This window comes from Oryx dammah, unplaced genomic scaffold, assembly GCF_014754425.2.
Source record: "Oryx dammah isolate SB20612 unplaced genomic scaffold, SCBI_Odam_1.1 HiC_scaffold_19, whole genome shotgun sequence".
Classification (NCBI taxonomy): domain Eukaryota; kingdom Metazoa; phylum Chordata; class Mammalia; order Artiodactyla; family Bovidae; genus Oryx; species Oryx dammah.
Window position 1 is genome coordinate 49,051,266 of NW_024070203.1, and position 22,783 is coordinate 49,074,048.

General features: G+C 37.6%; 1 protein-coding gene across 1 annotated transcript in view; it reads right to left on the minus strand.

The window, feature by feature from the left end:
- Positions 1-22,783, minus strand: part of UBE2W (ubiquitin conjugating enzyme E2 W) — a 69,233-nt gene that overhangs the window by 9,501 nt on the left and 36,949 nt on the right. Inside the window, exons 3-5 of the mRNA XM_040262050.1 lie at positions 19,641-19,743; positions 7,719-7,874; positions 4,167-4,242 (exon numbers count right to left, since the gene is read on the minus strand). Of these exons, the coding sequence (XP_040117984.1) occupies positions 4,167-4,242; positions 7,719-7,874; positions 19,641-19,743 (335 nt within the window). The remainder of the gene's footprint in view (positions 1-4,166; positions 4,243-7,718; positions 7,875-19,640; positions 19,744-22,783) is intronic.

A 22,783-nucleotide genomic window follows, 5' to 3' on the forward strand; every position in this document is an offset into this window, starting at 1 on the left:
ATCTTTTGGAACTAAAGCGGCTAAGCAGAAAAATGTAAGCTGAAATTTCCAAAGTTTCAAAACAAAGCTGATGTGGTTCTGCTTAATGAATATGATTACCTTTTTTGATAAGATTTTTCCAAATTCAACTATAATGCCAAGGTGAATTATTTTCCATATTGTTTGTAACTGTTATCGTGGAATGTAGAAAAGAGAAGACAACAGAAACTAAACAGCTGAAATGCTTTAGCTATGGAAAGATAAAGGAAGAGTTCAAGGAAGAGTCTCTGTACTCAACCACCTGAATGACAGGGTGGGGGCTCTATCACCTCAAAATGTAATGAACACTACCCTTCATTGATTTTGTATGACAATCATTCATGGAGGAAAACCATCCATTTAACGGAAAATACAGGAGAGGAATGATCCAGGCATACAAGGTTCAAGCCAAGAGCAAAAACTATCAAAGTAAGAATGGGGGGGGGTGGAGGAGGCGGGGCGGAGTGTTTTCCAGTGTCTGACTCTGCGACCCCATGGACTGGCAGGCAAGAATACTGGAGTGGGATGCCATTTCCTCCTCCAGGGAATCTTCCCAACCCAAGTAATGAACCCACATCTCATGTGTTTCCTGCACTGGCAGATGGACTTCTTACCACTGGGAAGCCCAAAGAATAAACTGAGGATGTTTCAAACAAGATTATCTGTAAATGAAAAAAAGTATCTGTATCTGCAACAGGAAACAAGACCAAGACAGTCACAGTTTAGTTGAATTAGAATCAGGTGCCTTTTAAAAATGGCTAATTCGTATGGGGGCAGGGATACTTTCAATCTGTTTATTGGGAAGATGAATTCCTACACAAACTCTGTACTATTTTACATTAAGTAAGAGGTTAATTTAGTTTAAAAAGCCTTTAAAAAAAAAAAAGAAAAAAAAAAAAAGCCTTTAAAAGAAAAAAACTCTTCGCTAACTTGGAGATGATCCATCTTTAAACAATTAAGACTTTTCTACTTCAGTTATAAAAATACAGATTTCTCAAGTAACACATAAAAACTACTAACTATGAAAAACAACATCTATGAAGTATATTTTAAAGAATTATTATATTTCCTGACTTATTATGCAAGTTTCCTTATTCAAAAGCAGGCAGTAAGAAATTCTAGAAGTATTCTTAAGTAAAGGCCTTCTTGTAAGTCCTTTCAACGTAACAAGACAGCATTAGAGAACTTCAAAGATGATTATCTTTTTGAAATTTCCCCATGGAATAGAAAAGAAAATGGAAATATATTGTCTAACAATGGGGTGGCAAAGAGTGGCAAAGAGGACTATACTTTCAAAACATATGTATTTTCTAAATTCTATCACTCTAAAACAATTTCTTCTCAAGCTTAACAACAAAAACAAAAACTTAAAAGTGGTTTTAAAACACTGTGGGGGGAAAAAAAGGAAAAAAAAAAAACACCGTGGAAAAGATAATAGGGGAATTTTTCTATTATTAGTGAAGTTGAGTCAGAAATAGAATGACAACTATCTTGCCAACTTTGACATTTTAAAAAATGTTTGATGTAGTTGGGTTTCTCAACATTCTTGATTGACTTCTCTTAGTCTCTGATAATTTAAAGAACTTATGAAAGGTAAAGGGGACTATGACACTCAAGGAATGTTTTTTTGTTTTTATTGGAAAAGGTTTTTTGTAAAGGCACAGAGGGAAGAGACAACTCAGTGCTTAGTCCTAAAAGGCAAGAGGATGTGAAAGAAAGAGAAACTGTTGCTTTCTTAAAAGATTAAGTTGCTACCTCAGATATGCAAATGACACCACCCTTATGGCAGAAAGCGAAGAGGAGCCTCTTGATGAAAGTCAAAGAGGAGAGTGAAAAAGTTGGCTTAAAACTCAAGATTCAGAAAACTAAGATCATGGCATCTGGCCCCATCACTTCATGGCAAACAGAGGGGAAACAATGGAAACAGTGACAGACTTCATGTTTTTGGGCTCCAAAATCACTGCAAATGGTGAAGGCAGTCATGAAATTAAAAGACGCTTGCTCCTTGGAGAAAAAGTTATGACCAATCTAGACAGCATATTAAAAAGCAGAGACTTTATTTTACCAGCAAAGGTCTGTCTACTCAAGGCTATGGTTTTTCCAGTAGTCATGTATGGATGTGAGAGTTGGACTATAAAGAAAGCTGAGGGCCAAAGAATTGATGGTTTTGAGCTGTGGTGTTGGAGAAGACTCTTGAGAGTCCCTTGGACTACAAGGAGATCCAACCAGTCCATCCTAAAGGAAATCAGTCTTGAATATTCATTGGAAGGACTGATCCTGAAACTCCAATAATTTGGCCATGTGATGTGAAGAACTGACTCATTTGAAAAGACCCTGATGCTGCGAAAGATTGAAGGCAGGAGAAGGGGACAACAGAGGATGAGATGGTTGTATGGCATCACTGACTCAATGGACATGAGTTTGAGAAAACTCTGGGAGTTAGTGATAGACAGGGAGGCCTGGCATGCTGCAGTCTATGGGGTCACAAAGAGTCGGATATGACTGAGCTGAACTGAACTTGCTATACCACCAGGCTTCCCTGGTGGCTCAGATGGTAAAGAAACTGCCTGCAATGCAGGAAAGCCAGGTTTGATCCCTGGGTCAGAAAGATCCCCTGGAGAAGGAAATGGCAACCCACTCCAGTGTTCTTGCCTGGAGAACTCCATGTACAGAGGAGCCTGATAGGCTACAGTCTATGGAGTTGCAAGAGTCAGACTCAACTGAGTGACTACTATTGCTATACCACCAGCAAATAAGAAAAGTTTTATTAATCTCTTTATCCTCTTCCTTCAACACCACACTCCTTTTATAAAAAAAAACTGCCAATAAGTTTCAAAATATTAAAATTTAATTATTTTACCGTGTTGAACTTTTTCGCCCATGCTTGTAATTAATTTATTCTTTATTTATTTTTTTTTTTATTTTTTAATTTATTCTTTAGTAGCAATTATAAATGCTCTTTATTTTTACAGAGCTATGTTTTCCACAATTTTACTTTTTAACTTTACACTGACTGTGATTTGAGGTTTTTCCTCAAGCTTTTATATAAGATTTACATTTTCATATATCTAAATGTTTAATCTGTGACTCCTTGTAAGTTCAGAAGTTCTTTCTTCCTTCCTCCAGAATTGATACCCAACTTAAAAAAAAAAACTTTGTCTACTGTATGTAGTTTTTAAAGTGCTTATTAATTCAATCCAAGGAAATATTTCTATATGAAAAGATAAAATCTTCTTTTCCCGAAATACCAATTTTCTAACAGGATTACTTACTAAATAATTTTTCCCTTCTCATTGGTTTGTGATACATTTATTTTTCACATATTCAAAACTTATATACAAAAAGGCCTAGAAAAGAATAATTCTATTTTGATGTCTGTTCTTACACTATTATCTTTTGGTGTTTGGTAGACTTACCCTCCTTCAATATCTTAATTAAAAACAAAAACAAAAACAAACCTGCTTTCTCATCTTTCTTCCAAACCTTAAAAGCATCCATTCTATTGTTCTACTGAATTTCTATTGAACTACACATTAAACCAATAATTTGTAAAGAATATACATTTTTATAAAATTTTAAATAATAATTTTATGGTTTCTTCTTTTCTGTTTTTAATTTCAAACACCTCTTTGAGGAAGCAGTTTAGAAAATGTGCTAGCAGCATTCAATTATTAAGCTACCATCACCAAACAAAAACAGAAATTAAAATATTAAAAATAATGTATTCATAAAGCTACAGTCAGTACAACCTCAGATTTTTTTAGGAATAACTATTAGATTAGGAAGAGCTTTCTTTAAGTTAATAGGCCATCTCTAACAATGTGACATTCTACCTGCTAACAACAGTACCACAAGTGAGTACACTGGCATCATAACTTCTATCTCCAGTAACAGGTTTCCAAATAGGCTAGTTCTAATTTGATTTAATATTATTAAGTACTTCTTTTTTGTAATAAAATAGTAGGGCAGAATATTCAAGCAATTTTAGATTCTACTTGTATGATGGCCATGATTTTATGTGCTCCATTAAAAATGTGGTCTAACTTATCCACAACATCCATTATATAATTCCTTCTTTTTCCCAAGCAGATTTATAATCTTTCAAACATAAATACTGAAAAATTATCATTCTAAATAAAACTGCTTACCATGATACCACCATTTTGTTTTCTTTGGATTCTTGTTACATGTTCGAACATAAAAAGAATTATCTGGTGGTCGTCTCTGAAACAAAAAAGTTTAAATAGATAAGTTACAAAACAGGAAAATATAAGGAGATAGTTTTTAATAAAAACCTCTAGGCAAAATTATTATAGAATGTATAAGAAACGATATAAGTGCTGATGTCACAACTGAAAAAATATATATTCCAGGAAATGTAGCCTCTAAAACACTGAAATTGTTTTTTTTGTTGTTGTTGTTGTTGTTCAAAATAGATATGCATATGTGATTTGGGTTAGCTTCCAGTGGGATTACTAGAGAATGATGATCAACCATAGTGGCATCATTAGGTTCTAAAGAATTCTAGTTTTATTTATCTTGTCTCCCTAGAAATAATTTAATAATTATTTTTATGAGCTAATCAAAACAAAAGTCTATCTAACTAGCTTTGTCTGAGAAATTCTAGCAATTTATAAACAAAGGAATATTGCTCTCCTGCAAAAAAAGTATAAGGAGAAACCAAAGGATTCTGTTTCCAAACTGTATGTAAGAGGAAAAGAAGGGGGAGATACATTAGCATTTCTCTACACATATGTCCAGGCCAGCACACTATTAGAAGCATATGGCAGCTCTACAGGGGAGCTACATCAGAAATAGTGATGCCAACAACAGTGAGGACAGGTTGAAAAAGAATTTTCTTGAAGACTATTAGATGATGATCAAACACAAGATATATGTGCCTCTCTACAAAGATTTGGAAACATGTGAAATGCGTATTAGAGCCACTGAAGGCAGGTTAGTAGATATATGATAGGTCCAACTAAATAGCAATGGTGAACAGGACTACAGATATAGCAGAAAGCAAAACTGACAGTCTCACTTGATGGTTCCAAAATCCATATACAAAACTATGATCTAACACTTATGAGATAGCAGTAATAGTAATTTAACAGAACGAGCAGCGCATAAGGCAGTGAACAACTATTCCAAGATCATCCTGTTTATACAGTTTAGAGAAAATTCCTGAAAAATTATCGTGAAATTAGATGCCTACTTCAAAGAATAGATGGTCTGCTATTGTTTGTCCTGTAAAGTCATAACCTGTACTCGTATAGAATAAACTGCTACTGCTGAAACAATTTTATAAACTCATTTACCACAACCCAATCTTCAAAAATCAAAAGAAAGGGGGAAAATTCATTCTGTTTGGTTTTATCAAGAATATAAGCAAATTAGTAAGTGACTAGGAGATATGTTTCTTAAAAAAATAAAGTATACAAAAAATTGGATTAGCTAAATTGTTTTAAGAATGGAATACAAGCTGGAAAGTTTGGGCTATCTATATCACAAGATCACTGAGACTAAAGTGTAGGTTACTGAAAGGCCCCTGATCTCAATATCAGAAACGATCTTTAATCTGCAGACATAATGGATTTAAAAGCCTCCAGTCTAGGGAACCATTCTTGACTATGAAAAAGGAAATTGGAACAGAAGAATTATGACTAAAAAATGTCTCTGGTAAAATTAAAATTTGTATTCTGAGAGTTGACTATTAAAGTGAAATTCATATATCCATGTCCACTACAGAATAAAACTCACCTGTTTTAACAGAACAATTTTCAGTGAATTTTAAAAGACTTTTAAAAAAGTTTGTTTTGTGTTAAGATTCCTCTCAATGCCGGAGCATGCTTCCTTTTCATCTTAGTAACCTGGTACTTAGCACAGTAACAATAGCACATAGTAGGGTCCTAATAATGTCTGAATTTTATCATTTTTCACAAAACTAATGCTGTCAGAATCTAACTTCCAGATTATCATTTAGGCTGAATAAATTATAATTTGTAGTTTATATTATATAATATGTTTATCAATAATTTAAATGGAATGATTAGTCTTACACTAACTATGCAAGAAACACTAAGAGACAACTAGAAAGTGAGGGGAAAGATGAGGGTTAGAAAAGGATGAAGGAGTTAAGAGAACAAAATCATTTTCTAGTTTTTAATAGTAAATCATTGCATTTAAATGTAAACAGATCTAATAATCATAAGGCACATGTAAGAACTATGCACAAACACCACTGGCATTAATCTTAACTTATTAAAATCCTATAGTTACTGCCTCATCTTTCTCAAGGCATTAAAATTAAGAAAAACCTTTGTAATTGTAAACTGCTCTGCCCCACACCTAAATTTAAAGTCTGTATGTGTGTTGGGGTTGGAGGCGGGGAGAGGAGAAAATATGGAAGCAATAAATGAATAAAACTTGTTTCCAAGCCCTTGGGGTTAACAAAAGCTCAAGTGTAGCCTAAAATGCAGCCAAGAAAAGCCAACAACCAAGAGGAAACTCAAGTTAAAACGTGATATTAACATTAGATAGTATGTCCCCTCTTTCATCTATCCTAAGATGTTCATTTTTTTTCTTAATATTTTACCCATATGGGGATCATCTTTCGACTAAGGGTATGTGATAGTTTAACTGCAAGAAGTTTCTTTGTTTCTCTTGTGGTACATAAAATTGCATATTAAAGGCTCTCACATTAGAATTAATAAATATATATGCAATTTAACCCATTATTTCCCATTCTTATTTGAACAAAATTTTTTCTTATAAACTGAACACCATGAAACCTCCTATGGAACTCACATTCTAAGAAACTCACTTTGCAAACAAGTGGCTGAGAGTGTTTCAAAATCTAGATAAGCTACCATTTAAAAATGAAGTACTCTCTTCAATGTTCTCTAAATAGTAATTTGGTAAAAGTGACAGTTCAAATAGAAAAAAACCTCTGCTACAATAAATGAATACCCTACAGCTCCCTGATCTCTAAGATAAATTCATTTTTCCTTTAAACAGAATACAAAACAAAATCCTCCCCTCCCCCTCACCATGGAGAAGAGAAGCTTTAAAATGTAGAAATATAAGAATATTGAGATACTAACCATCAAGCAGGAAAGACAAAGAGGGCTGGAAACAGAGAGGATTTAGATACTTTAACAGAGTATTCTAAATTTAACTCACATGATTTTTCTTTCTGGTCTTTTCCCCCTTTCTCCATCAGACAGAATCTGTAGATTAGTAGAGGAGAATAAGAGGAAAAGTCCTGAAAATTCTATTGGTAATTTAGTCCGCTACCTTTAGTCTAGTCTTTATGATAGGAGAGCTCTGGTTCCTGGAAAATTCTCTAAAGCAGGCTTATAGGGTGGAAACCAGCAGAGAGGCGAAGGGAGCTAGAAGGCTTGTTTCTGGGGCTTCCCACGGTGAAATCTAGAAACCATAATTTCTTATACACTTTTGCCCTGTGCATGCCTACAGAAATAAAACTTAAGACTATTTAAGAACATCTGAAGGAATTTCCTATTTAAGAAATATAAAGTCTGATGTCTATTATCAAATTATTTTCCAATCTACTAAACATCCTCTATAACTTCATAGTAAAAAGCAGTAAGTACTTTCTTCAAATAAATTTTATATTAAAATAGTTTCTCTACCTGAACTAAAAGAAGAGCTATTACCTGAATACTTCTGAAAAGTCCTACCTTTTCTTTGCAGCTGGAAAGCATGCTAATAATGCTAAGACAAACTGACTGGACTGAGAGCGCTGGGGACCAGTCTTCTGTTAGAATGGATAAACAGATATGACCATTGCTATAAACATGAGGATGAACAGGAATATTTTCACCAGTAAACATGACCTAAGAAAGAACAAAAACCATTAATTTTATCTGTATTACCAAAAAATAAAATATTCTTCATATAAGTTAATATTTTAAAAACCAAATTGAAAACAAACAAAATCAATGCCATGAACAAGATAAACAAGTGCTTGTAGTTTATTCTTATCAACTAAATAAGTAATGGTTTTACTAATATGAATAACCATGTAGTAGGAAAAAAACCTTCAGATTATCTATTTTATATTTCAGCTGTTTTTCACAAATTACTTTAAAATTTTCTAAATTACCAAGCATTTTTAGACTAGTGAAAGACAACTATATGTACAAGAACAGTTTTTCAAATTCTACTCATTGTTCTCCACATACACAAATCAAATACACCAAAATTCCAAATCCTAGTGTTCACTTTTAGGACAATATACATTACATCTGATAGGAACACTCCTTCTACTGACAACAATGCTATTATATAAGGTGCCATATACATAAAAGGAAATCACTGCTATATATTCTACCTCATCTAAACTCAAACTTCAGTATGATGAACAATTTCAAATTACCACTTATTAAGGAGTAAAGACCTATGTGCTTGGATGAAAAAGCAAAGGTTGAATGAGTCTCCCAATTATTTGCTCTTTTTCTCTGCTTTTTCTTTTACTCAATTCTTCTACCAGTTTTCTCCTTTATCCATCTTGCCTTAGCACTGTTTTGAAAGATAATACATCTATTATTTCCTTCCTTAGCCCTAATGCATTCAGAATATCAATAGTGCTGCTTCTGAAACATATTTATCTAAGCCTCTGAATAGGCAGGAGAGTAAATTCATATATTCCAAGGAATCTGTAAGCACAGGCCAAGCTAGATCAAAGTAGAAGTCTCATATTTAACAAAGCTTGGATATAGGTTAGTTCATAATAAATCACTTTGATATAAAATTAACCATCAATTCTCTAAGTGAATTTTATACGGCAGTATGATGCACCATTTTTACTGCTGCAGCAATTCTTAGCAGTCACTCTTATTTCTTGATCTGCCCCGTCACCCCTTTTAAAAGTTTCTGGCTGTGCCTTGTGTCATTCAGGATCTTGGTTTTCTGACCAGAAATAGAACCCAGGCCCCCTGCAGTGCAAACATGGAGTCCTAACCACTGAACTGCCAGGAAAGTCCCCCATTTGCCTTTAAGGGGGGGAAAAAATCATCTGGAGATCTGGCTAATAATACAAATTCAAGAGCCCCACTTTCACAGATTCTGATTCACTATGTATGGTGGTATTTTTATAAAACTCAAGTGGTAAAGAACCTGCCTGCCAATGCAGAAAACCTAAGAGACATGGGCTTGATCCCTGGGTCGGGAAGATCCCCTGGAGAAGGGAATGGCTACCCACTCCAGTACTGTTGCCTGGAGAATCCCATGGACACAGGAGCCTGGCAGGCTACAGTCCATGGGGTCGCAAAGAGTTGGACACGACTGAAGTGTTTTACCACATCAAATATAAACTAGTAGTTCCCAAACCAGACTTAACAGTAAGTATATCCCAGCCCCACAAATTGCCTCATACTTGAATACAGCAAAATCTTCATAAGGAAAAAACCCTACCTTAAGTGATGAAAAATTGATGAAATATACTGCTCTAGGTATATCCCCCTTTTTTTCCTTTATAGAGCAGAAGAGAGCCAGTGAAAAAAGTGTAGCCACAATAAGGTATGCTATATTTTAATACAGGATATATTACAGTAAACTACCATAAGTTATGTTTTACTTTCAAATATCTACCTAAAAATCTGATTTTATTACAATTTTACAAATGCTTACATTTAACAAAGCACACTTTCATATGAGTAGGTGTCTTCAACTATTTCTACTGCTAACACATGGGATCCATTTCCTTGGCTGAAGCTAATATGATTCCAACAACACAAGACAAGACTCTACACATGGACATCACCAGACAGTCAATACCAAAATCAGACTGATTATATTCTTCGAAGCCAAAGAAGGAGACGCTCTATACAGTCAGCAAAAATAAGACCAGGAGCTGACTGTGGCTCAGATCATGACCTCCTTATTGCCAAATTCAGACTTAAATTGAAGAAAGTAGGGAAAACCACTCGACCATTCAGGTATGACCTAAATCAAATCCCTTATGATTATACAGTGGAAGTAACAAGTAGATTCAAGGGATTACATCTGATAGACAGAGTGCCTGAAGAACTATGGATGAGATTTGTGACATTTGTACAGAAGGGAGTGATCAAGACCATCCCCAAGAAAATGAAATGCAAAAAGGCAAAATGGTTGTCTGAGGAAGGCTTACAAATAGCTGAGAAAAGAGAAGCGAAAGGCAAAGGAGAAAAGGAAAGATATACCATGCGAATGCAGAGTTCCAAAGAATAGCAAGGAGAGATAAGAAAGTATTCCTCAGTGATCAATGCAAAGAAATAGAGGAAAACAACAGAATGGAAAAGACTAGAGATCTCTTCAAGAAAATTAGAGATACCAACGGAACATTTCATGCAAAGCTGAGCACAATAAAGGACAGGAATGGTATGGACCTAACAGAAGCAGAAGATATTAAGAAGAGGTGGCAAGAATACACAGAAGAATTATACAAAAAAGATCCTTATGACCCAGATAACCACGATGGTGTGATCAGTCACCTAGACAGAGCCAGACATCCTGGAATGCAAAGTCAAGTGGGTCTTAGGAAGCATCACTATGAACAAAGCTAGTGGAGGTGATGGAATTCCAGCTGAGCTATTTCAAATCTTAAAACATGATGCTGTGAAAGTGCTGCACTCAATATGCCAGCAAATTTGGAAAACTCAGCAGTGGCCACAGGACCGGAAAAGTCAGTTTTCATTCCAACCTCAAAGAAAGGCAATGCCAAAGATTGCTCAAACTACCACACAATTGCACTCACATCACACGCTAGTAAAGTAATGCTCAAAATTCTCCAAGCCAGGCTTCAACAGTACGTGAACCATGAACTTCCAAATGTGCAGTCTGGATTTAGAAAAGGTAGAGGAACCAGAGATCAAATTGCCAACATCTGCTGGATCATCAAAAAAGCAAGAGAGTTCCAGAAAAACATCTATTTCTGCTTTATTGACTATGCCAAAGCCTTTGACTGTGTGGATCTCAAAAAACTGTGGAAAATTCTGAAAGAGATGGGAATACCAGACCACCTGACCTGCCTCTTGAGAAATCTGTATGCAGGTCAAGAAGCAACAGTTAGAACTGGACATTGAAGAACAGACTGGTTCCAAATTGGGAAAGGAGTGTATCAAGGCTGTATATTGTCACCCTGCTTATTTAACTTATATGCAGAGTATATCAAGCAAAATGCCGGGCTGGAAGAAGCACAAACTGGAATCAAGACTGCCAGAGAAATATCAATCACCTCAGATATGCAGATGACACCACCCTTACGGCAGAAAGTGAAGAGGAACTAAAAAACCTCGATGAAAGTGAAAGAGGAGAGTGAAAAAGTTGGCTTAAAGCTCAACATTCAGAAAACGAAGATCATGGCATCTGGTCCCATCACTTCATGGGAAGTAGATGGAGAAACAGTGGAAACAGTGTCAGACTTTTATTTTTCTGGGCTCCAAAATCACTGCAGATGGTGACTGCAGCCATGAAATTAAATGATGGTTACTCCTTGGAAGGAAAGTTATGACCAACCTAGACAGCATGTTAAAAAGCAGAGACATTACTTTGCCAACAAAGGTCCGTCTAGTCAAAGCTATGGTATTCCCGGTGGTCATGTATGGATGTGACAGTTGGACTCTAAACAAAGCTGAGCACCAAAGAATTGATGCTTTTGAACTGTGGTGTTGGAGAAGACTCTTGAGAGTCCCTTGGATTGCAAGGAGATCCAACCAGTCCATCCTAAAGGAGATCAGTCCTGGGTGTTCATTGGAAGGACTGATGTTGAAGCTGAAACTCCAATACTTCGGCCACGTGACTCATTTGAAAAGATTCTGATGCTGGGAAAGATCAAAGGCGTGAGAAGGGGATGAGAGAGGACAAGATGGCTGGATCACGGACATGATGGACATGAACTTGGGTAGGCTCTGGGGGTTGGTGATGGACAGGGAGGCCTGGCGTGCTGCAGTCCATGGGGTGGCAAAGAGTCAGACACAACTGAGTGACTAAACTGAACTGAATATAAGGAAGAGGAATTTTTTCTCAAAGGAATGACTTTATACACTGCATTTTTTTTGTCCTTTAAATTCTGGACATTCACCCTCCATTTCCATGAAGTTGCTGCTGCTAAGATGCTTCAGTTGTGTCCAACTCTGTGGGAGCCCATAGATGGCAGCCTAACGGGCTCCTCTGTCTCTGGGATTCTTCAGGCAAGAATACTGGAGTGGGTTGCCATTTCCTCCTCCAATGCATGAAAGGGAAAAGTGAAAGTGAACTCGCTCAGTCGTGTCCAACTCGTAGTGACCCCATGGACTGCAGCCTACCAGGCTCCTCTGTCCATGGGAGTTTCCAGGCAAGAGTACTGCAGTGGGGTGCCATTTCCTTCTCCGATTTCCATGAAGAGAGCTAAAGTAAACCTGATAATTAAAAGGAAAAGTCTTAAAACAAGAGATTGTCCTGCCCAATTGCAGAAGACCCCCTGAGAGACTTTGGCACAGCTGTGTTTGAAGGACCATTTACCTCAATTATATCTATCAGTAACAATGTGCTCAGTGGCTCAGTCATGTTTGACTCTTTATAACCCTATGGACTGTACCCCACCAGGCTCCTCTGTCCATGGGACTGTCCTGGCAAAATACTGGAGTGGGTTGCCATTTTCTCCTCCAGGGGATCTTCCTGGCCCAGGGATCAAACCCAAGTCTCCAGAGCAGACTGAAATAAATTAGATCTCAATAAAGATGATGCTATGAAAGCACTGCACTCAATATGCCAGCAAATTTAGAAAACTCAGCAGTGGCCACAAGACTGGAAAACATCAGTTTTCATTCCAATCCCAAAGAAAGGCAATGCCAAAGAATGGCAATGCCAAAGAATGCTCAAACTACCACACGATTGTATTCATCTCATGCTAGCAAAATGATGCTTAAAATTCTTCAAGCCAGGCTTCAGCAATACATGAATTGTGAACTTCAGATGTTCAAGCTGGTTTTAGAAAAGGCAGAGGAACCAGAGATCAAATTGCCAACATCCGCTGGATCATCAAAAAAGCAAGAGAGTTCCAGAAAAACATCTATTTCTGCTTTATTGACTACACCAAAGCCTTTGACTGTGTGGATCACAATAAACTGTGGAAAATTCTGAAAGAGATGGGAATACCAGACCACCTGACCTGCCTCTTCAGAAATCTGTATGCAGGCCAGGAAGCAACAGTTAGAACTGGGCATTGAATAACAGACTGGTTCTAAATTGGAAAAGGAATATGTCAATGCTGTATATTGTCACCCTGCTTATTTAACTTATATGCAGAGTACATCATGAGAAACGCTGGGCTGGAGGAAGCACAAACTGGAATCAAGACTGCCAGGAGAAATATCAATCACCTCAGATATGCAGATGACACCACCCTTATGGCAGAAAGTGAAGAGGAACTAAAAAACCTCGATGAAAGTGAAAGAGGAGAGTGAAAAAGTTGGCCTAAAGCTCAACATTCAGAAAACGAAGATCATGGCATCTGGTCCCATCACTTCATGGGAAGTAGATGGGGAAACAGTGGAAACAGTGTCAGACTTTTATTTTTCTGGGCTCCAAAATCACTGCAGATGGTGACTGCAGCCATGAAATTAAATGATGGTTACTCCTTGGAAGGAAAGTTATGACCAACCTAGACAGCATGTTAAAAAGCAGAGACATTACTTTGCCAACAAAGGTCCGTCTAGTCAAGGCTATGGTTTTCCCGGTGGTCATGTATGGATGTGACAGTTGGACTCTAAACAAAGCTGAGCACCAAAGAATTGATGCTTTTGAACTGTGGTGTTGGAGAAGACTCTTGAGAATCCCTTGGACTGCAAGGAGATCCAACCAGTCCATCCTAAAGGAGATCAGTCCTGGGTGTTCATTGGAAGGACTGATGTTGAAGCTGAAACTCCAATACTTTGGCTACCTGATGTGAAGAGCTGACTCATTTGAAAAGACCCCGATGCTGGGAAAGATTGGGGGCAGGAGGAGAAGGGGATGACAGAGGATGAGATTGTTAGATGACACCACTGACTCAATGGACATGGGTTTGGGTGAACTCGGGGAGTTGGTGATGGCTAGGGAGGCCTGGTGTGCTGCGGTTCATGGGGTCACAAAGAGTCGGACAAGACTGAGCAAGTGAACTGAACTGAATGCTTAAAAACAAAAAAAAAAAAACAGGGGATTTTAAACCTGCTGCATTCAGGACAAATGCAGCCAATCTAAAACTTCCAACAACCCGAAACACGCGAGGTGATTTGTGGCACGTGGCACACACGGTACAGGTAACCCCTAGGAGTTTGTCTGAACAGAGAAAGGCTGCGTTCCCATGCCAGAGAATTCCTGAGATACAAGAAGAAATGTTTTTCAACAGTTTATTAACGCAGAAGTCTAGGAAGCTGTCTGCACAGCCAGTTTGGATGTAAACTTTGTTATTCTGGTTCTCTGCACAGGACACAAGCGTAACCACTGCTGAATTTCTTCAAGGTCACACTCTTACCTGTCCTCATTTATTTAATATGCAGTACAAGCCTGAGGAGGAAATGGACATTTCAAGCTTTTTAAATGAAGCTAAATAGGTTCTAAAAACTTAAAGAGTCTTTAAACTTTTCAGAGTTGAAAACCTATTTTTGGGGGCCGAGGGAGTCGCAAATAGCTGATAAACTATCTAACACAGATGTGACAAGAAAACTGAATACAATGAATTTGAAACCAAAGGGAATAAACAGTTTTGCTAATTTGTTTTTTTAAACAATTTATTCAGATTCAAAGTAGTCATTCAGATTAAACAGCAACAAGAGTGCACATATTCCCCATTACGTAAATCAAACTGAATAAAATGGAATTACAGCCTTTCAAGAACAAGCTATTTAATGGAAAAAAATTTAGAAAAGGATCTTAGATCTAATGTATGGGAACCACATCTGAAATTCAGAGTCTGCAAAAGAAGCAGCCCTCAAATATCTCTAAATTTCCAAATACCCCACTATCAGTGTGGCTCAAATTCGAAAGCAGATGAGAGGTGAGAAAGAACTATGCTTTTGAAGGTAAGAATGCATTTCCCACATACAACCTAAAATTTTAAGCAAGTCAACCTCTGGGTAACCTTTGGGTACTAAATGTATTATTTGTTCATAAAACTACTAAGATCGAAACTGAATGCTACCAACAGTGATAATATAAAGGGTAGATATTAGCTAACTGTTTCTAATATGAAATTCATGTTACTTGTCATACTTGAGGACTTTAAACATCAAGCTCAATACTCACTGACCTCACAATACTGAGATCTTACACAATGCAGGCATACTCATGTGTTCAGACTAATGCTCTGCAAGTGATTAGAAAGTCAGACACTGAATATGGTATATCAAGATAGGTCAAAATACAATATACATAGGATGAGCAATACAAAACAGGCTATAATTATAAAAGCCAATCTACAATATGGACACCAAGGTTTCTATAGGGACAATAAGAGGGAATGTTTTCTCTGATTAAAATTGCAAGTAGATGAGAATACTTAAAGGGCAACTATAAAAACTGAACATACAAGTAGACAGTTTCATAAACTAAAATAATCTAATTATGAATAATATATATGACATAGATAGTCTAGCATACATGATAGATATTTGACAAAAGTGCTTGGGGACAACATTTTTAGAATAGTTTTCAATTCAATTCTCCCCTTTTTAGTCATCTAATATGTATCAGTGGAATGAATATTAATAGTTTTCACAAAGCAGTGAGAATCAGACCACAAACAAAAAGATGAAGACACTATTTGCTACAATGTTTCTAAAGCTTTATAATCAAGGCAAGCATATTTTTTAGCACCTTTGAAATAGGTCCAAAATATGGCCACTTTCACAACCTCCGTGGTTACCCTTCTGGTCCAAATCACCATCACCTCTCACCTGGGTCACTGCCATCGCTTATTTGGCCTCCCTAAACCCGTGTGCTTCCACATCTCATCAAATAAAATTTTCAGTGAATGGGGAATTTCGCAACCACTTGTTCAGAGCAGTGGACCTCAGGAAAGTTTTGCTATTGGAAAAATTTTCAAATCTATATGTACATTAAGCTTTGAGTACTGGACCCTTTTAATTATTTTATAACCATGTAGGTAATATGATTAAAATAACTTTAAAATAATTTAAAAGTATTACTGGACTTCCAGTGCTCTGTCATTTTCTCAATCATGGGTATCAGAACATATAACTTCTATGACATGGGAGGGACCATAAAATTAACTGATGTTAAAAGGGGATCTTCGTATTTCAAAAGACTGGAACAACTGCCTGAGGGTTTCCACATTGTTCTACATGTAGTCTTTAATTTTCAGAAATAATATTACTTAATGAATTTGTTGTTGCTGATTAGTTGCTAAGTTGTGTCCAACTGTTTTGCCGCCCCATGGACTGTAGCCCACCAGGCTCCTCTGTCCATGGGATTTCCCAGGCAAGAATACTGGAGTGGGTTGCCGTTGCCTTTCCCAAGGAACCTTCCCAACCCAGGGATCGAACCTGTGTCTTCTACATTTAGCAGGTAGATTCTTTACCACTGAGCCACTTAATGAATAAACAGGTATTTTCCATGTTGGTATTCACACCTAATCAGCAGAATGGGAAAAAAGTAAATTGGGTTTGATTCTTGATTGTTCCAATAACTAGCTTTTAAACCATAAACAAGACAATTCACTTCTACAGGCTTCAATTCCCTCACATTAAATGAGGATGAATCTATTTCCTCTACTTCACTGAGCTGTTTCAAGATAAAATCAGAATGAAAGTTACACTAAAGTATGATGCAAATACTACAATACAATAGAAGGCATGGAGGTTAATGTGTGGCTGAAATGCTTCAGTTCAGACTTGACCATAAAGAGACTGGACTGGTAAGCTTGACTCCACAGGAAGTAAGAACTGTCACAGGATTTACTGAGAAGGGTGAGGATGGTGGTGGCGGATGTATGTGGGAAAACCAATGAGGTAATGGCACCTTCAAAGAAATCTAACAGCAATGTGAAAGGATCTCTAGGAGTGGGAAGAATTAAAGGCTACTCTGTAATAGTCCAAATGAAAACTATAAATTTGGACCACACAGCACTGATGATAACTTAAGAAAAGTGATCAGACTGCCTTACGTCTGTGAAAGGATCTGAAAAACCACACTTAAGAATGAGGGAAAGGAAAGAAATTAAACACAAGAAGATGGGTGAACAGAAACCCAGAGAGAATTCCCTTATTTTGTTATTAGGAAAAAAACTGTTTATTAGCTGTATTAAATTTGGGATGTCTGGGGGTGTTCAAGTAGAGCTGCCCAACAAGGGCATGAAATTAAACCTCAGAAGGAAGAGAGTGTAAACAGAGTTGGAAATCTGGGAGTCAGTGGCTTAAGCTGGTTAAAGACATTAAAGAGTGAGCAGAATAAAGAAGCTAGAGGACACCAAAATCAGACCAGTAAGCAGAAGTGAAACCAGGGAAGAGGATAACAGGAATACAAGCTAAGATGATAGGATTTATGACAAAGGCTCTCACTTACAAAAATATTAAAGATGAAATTCAAATGATGCTTAAGTTTGACATTTGATTTAGAATTAAGAACAGAGTTTTAGAGAATACCTTAGACCTAGTTTCATGGTTAGAGAAATACTTTTTTTTTTTAAGATTTTTGAGTTTCCACAGTTAACCTTCTCCAGTATTCCTTAAGGCAAAGTTTCTGATTCCATGATTCGTATTCTTCCTTTACAGGCCTTCAAGGGTCTTTAGCTGAAGTGAGGTAGAGGAACAGGTTGAGAACAAGTGGATACCTCACTGCCTTCGAGCAAAAACAGTTAAGATGATGCTGATAAGCCAAAGGCAACAAAAGAAAGTGAAGATCATTTTCTTAAGAGAAGAAGACATTTGGTTTCTAATTACAGTTGATGTGTGGTTATTATAGAAACCCAGAGGTCACAAGACACACTTCACCTTTTTTTTAGAAAAACATAAAAATGAGCCCCCAACATCTTACTTTTCTGCTCACATAGGAACTTCAGAACTCAAGGAATCAGTTTCCATTTAATACAATGCCTTGAAACATTTATCTTTTTAACTATATAGCACAGTACAAATGTTGACTTCCATCTATATTTCTACATGGGTAAGAGAAGATTAAGCTGTTTGTGTCACTACTTAAAATAGTGACATTTTCTTTTCTTGGGCTCCAAAATCACTGTAGACGGTGATAGCAGCCACAAAATTAAAAGATGCTTGCTCCTTGGAAGAAAAGTTTAGCGTGTTAAAAAGCAGAGACGTCACTTTGCCATCAAAAGTCCATTTAGACAAAGCTATGGTCTTTCCAGTAGTCATGTACAGATGTGAGAGTTGGATCATAAAGAAGGCTGAGCGCCGAAGAACTGATGCTTTCAAACTGTGGTGCCAGAGAAGACTCTTGAGAGTCCTTGGACAGCAAGGACATCAAATCAGTCAATCCTCAAGGAAATCAACCCTGAATATTCATTGGAAGGACTGATGGTGAAGTTGAAGCTCCAGTACTTTGGCCACCTGATGCGAAAAGCCAACTCACTAGAAAAGACCCTGATACTGCAAAAGATTGAGGGAAGGAGGAGAAGGGGGTGAGGAGAGAGAAGATAGTTTGATGGCATCATTGACTCTATGGACATGAGCTTGAGCAAACTCCAAGAGATAGGGAAGGACAGGGAAGCCTGGACTGCTGCAGTTCATGGGACTGCAAAAAGTAGGACAAGACCTAGCAACTGAACAACAACTTAAAAGTAGCAATGAAATATGAATTTCCTCAAAAATAGCATATTTTAGCACCTAACACACTGAATTTTAGGTTATTTGGGAAATTTCATGACCTACAACACCTCATCACCGAGCAGTGCTACACAGAGTTAGTCACTGTCTTATCATTTAGCTACTAGTAACTCATTATCCATCTTACCAACCCAGAAAGCTGGAATTCATCCTAAATTCTCCTTTTCTCTAACCTCCAAGGATTAATCATTTACCACAGTTAAACAGCTCTCAAAACTTTTTATCTACCACCACTACCCTTTGTCCAAGTTTTCAGACATTAACTAAACTGATAGTGCTTCACACTAAAATGATCAGATTTGGGGCTGATGTCTAGATATTTAATATCTTATATTTTGCCCTTGCAGTATTGAAAGGCTACAAGAGACAGCATGGCAGTGAGAAATCAAAGAAGTGCTCCTTTCAAAACAGCACTTGCCTCTTCATGATGGCATTCTGTCAATACCATCATCTTATCTAGGACACGGCTCCAGCTGCTTCAAAATGCGAAGTTCTCCCAAAACCTGTGGGCCTAGGGGTTAGGTTTCCATGCCCTTTGGTCTACTTAACACGAATGGATCAGAAATAGTCTTCAGTTTTTAGAAGTACAAAAGCAACAAAGCCTAATCTCAATAAAGTAAATCTCAATACAGTATATTGTTCATATGACCTTGATTATATTACAAATAAGATAAAGAAACAAATCTACTTAATATAATTGTAAAGATTCTAAGTTTTTTTACTTAGTCAAAAATCACGAATTTGGTATTTGTCTACCATCTAAAAATACAATAAAATTTTAAAAAGCAAAACAGTTACCTGAGGAGAGTCAAAAGGATATCGACTACTAAACTTAAATAGAAGTTGAAATTTTTCCCCTTCATATAAGGTACCTGGTGCACCTTCCATGTCTACAATCCACCTAGAATAGAAAAAAAAATTTTTTAATTTCAGTTATAAAGGACTGGGGCAAGGAGGAAAAAGAACACCAGACACGCATCTATGCCAGGCAATGGGACAGGAGTCACCCATGTGTAACAACACACTTCATCCTCCAAACAGGAGTAGGTAGTAACACTCCTGGCCCTATTCCCTTCTCTGACACTCCTGGGTTAAATAAGCAGACCAAGGTCAGACAGCTAAAAAGGAGAGAGCCAAGTTTTAACTCAGGTCCAGAAAAAAAAAACAAAATAAAACTCAACTCCGGTGTACTGACACCAAAGTCTACACTCTTCTTACTCAATTTACGGTACCTTATTTTTTCAGACCATCTCTACAATTATGGAAAAGATTTTATAGATAAAATCAAGCTAATCAACTGCTTTCCTGATATCAATTATTTTAGAAGCTATTAATATGAGAGAAGTTGATGTCAGCAATGACTGCAGCAGCTGTCAGATCACTTTTCTCATGAGCATTCCAGAGACAGCTAACCGGGAAAAAGGAAGCTGAGCGGACATCAGTCCTCTTACTCTGATGGCTACTCAAGGCTCTAAAAGGCCTTTCCTTTGTCTCTCATTGTTTCAATCATTTAAGAAAACCCAGAATAGATTTCTATGGCATCTATATAAGCTTACTTTGTTTTCATATATAATAATCATGAATATAAATCTGTTTATAATAATATACTGCACACCATCTCCAATTTTTTTTTAAAAAAAGAGGAACACAGTTCATTACAATATAGATGACAGGTCAGATTTTAGAAGTAAAAATCTGAGTTCCTAATTACAACCATTCCTCTTATAATTACTGTATACCTGGTCAATTCCTTAAATCCTATACTTTTCAGGTATAAAAATTATATATTAAATACAGGGAAACAAAAGGAAGGTTGAGGATACAGTGCTGGCCTACAATTGAGCACCTCACATATTATGGACTTCAGTTCAGTTCAGTTCAGTTGCTCAGTCGTATCTGACTCTTTGCAATCCAATAAATTGCAGCACGCCAGGCCTCCCTGTCCATCACCAACTCCCGGAGTTCACTCAGACTCACGTCCATCGAGTCAGTGATGCCATCCAGCCATCTCATCCTCGGTCGTCCCCCTCTCCTCCTGCCCCCAATCCCTCCCAGCATCAGAGTCTTTTCCAATGAGTCAACTCTTCGCGTGAGGTGACCAAAATACTGGAGTTTCAGCTTTAGCTTCATTCCTTCCAATGAACACCCCAGACTGATCTCCTTTAGGATGGAGTGGTTGGATCTCCTTGCAGTCCAAGGGACTCTCAAGAGTCTTCTCCAACACCACAGTTCAAAAGCATCAATTCTTTGGCGCTCAGCCTTCTTCACAGTCCAACTCTCACATCCATACACGTCTACTGGAAAAACCATAGCCTTGACTAGACGGACCTTTGTTGGCAAGGTAACGTCTCTGTTTTTAAATATGCTGTCTAGGTTGGTCATAACTTTTCTTCCAAGGAGTAAGCGTCTTTTAATTTCATGGCTGCAGTCACCATCTGCAGTGATTTTGGAGCCCAGAAAAATAAAAGTCTGACACTGTTTCCACTGTTTCCCCATCTATTTCCCATGAAGTAATGGGACCAGATGCCATGATCTTCGTTTTCTGAATGCTGAGCTTTAAGCCAACCTTTTCACTCTCCTCTTTCACTTTCATCAAGAGGCTTTTGAGTTCCTCTTCACTTTCTGCCATAAGGGTGGTGTCATCTGCATATATGAGGTTATTGATATCTCTCCCGGCAATCCTGATTCCAGCTTGTGCTTCTTCCAGCCCAGCGTTTCTCATGATATATTCTGCATAGAAGCTAAATGAGCAGGGTGACAATATACAGCCTTGATGTACTCCTTTTCCTATTTAGAACCAGTCTGTTGTTCCATGTCCAGTTCTAACTGTTGCTTCCTGACCTGCATATAGCTTTCTCAAGAGGCAGGTCAGGTGGTCTGGTATTCCCATTTCTTTCAGAATTTTCCACAGTTTATTGTGATCCACACAGTCAAAGGCTTTGGCATAGTCAATAAAGCAGATATAGATGTTTTTCTGGAACTCTCTTGCTTTTTTGATGATCCAGTTGACAGTTTGATCTCCGATTCCTCTGCCTTTTCTAAAACCAGCTTGAACATCTGGAAGTTCATGGTTCACGTAGTGCTGAAGCCTGGCTTGGAGAATTTTGAGCATTACTTTACTAGTATGTGCTGCTGTTGCTGCTGCTAAGTTGCTTCAGTCGTGTCCAACTCTGTGCGACTCCAGAGACCGCAGCCCAACAGGGTACCCCATCCCTGGGATTCTCCAGGCAAGAACACTGGAGTGGGCTGCCATTTCCTTCTCCAATGCATGAAAATGAAAAGTGAAAGTGAAGTCGCTCAGTTGTGTCCAACTCTTAGCGACCCCATGGACTGCAGCATTTTCCAGGCAAGAGAATGGAGTGGGTTGCCATTGCCTTCTCCATACTAGCATGTGAGATGAGTGCAATTGTGTGGTAGTTTGAGTATTCTTTGGCATTGCCTTTCTTTGGGATTGGAATGAAAACTGACCTTTTCCAGTCCTGTGGCCACTGCTGAGTTTTCCAAATTTGCTGGCATACTGAGTGCAGCACTTTCACAGCATCATCTTTCAGGATTTGAAACAGCTCCACTGGAATTCCATCACCTCCATAAGCTTTGTTCATAGTGATGCTTTCTAAAGCTCACTTGACTTCACATTCCAGGATGTCTGGCTCTAGGTGAGTGATCACACCATTGTGATTATCTTGGTCCTGAAGATCTTTTTGTACAGTTCTTCTGTGTATTCTTGCCACCTCTTCTTAATATCTTCTGCTTCTGTTAAGTCTATACCATTTCTGTCCTTTATCGAGCCCATCTTTGCATGAAATGTTCCCTTGGTAGCTCTCATTTTCTTGAAGAGATCTCTAGTCTTTCCCAATCTGTTGTTTTCCTCTATTTCTTTGCACTGATCGCTGAGGAAGGCTTTTTTATCTCTCCTTGCTATTCTTTCGAACTCTGCATTC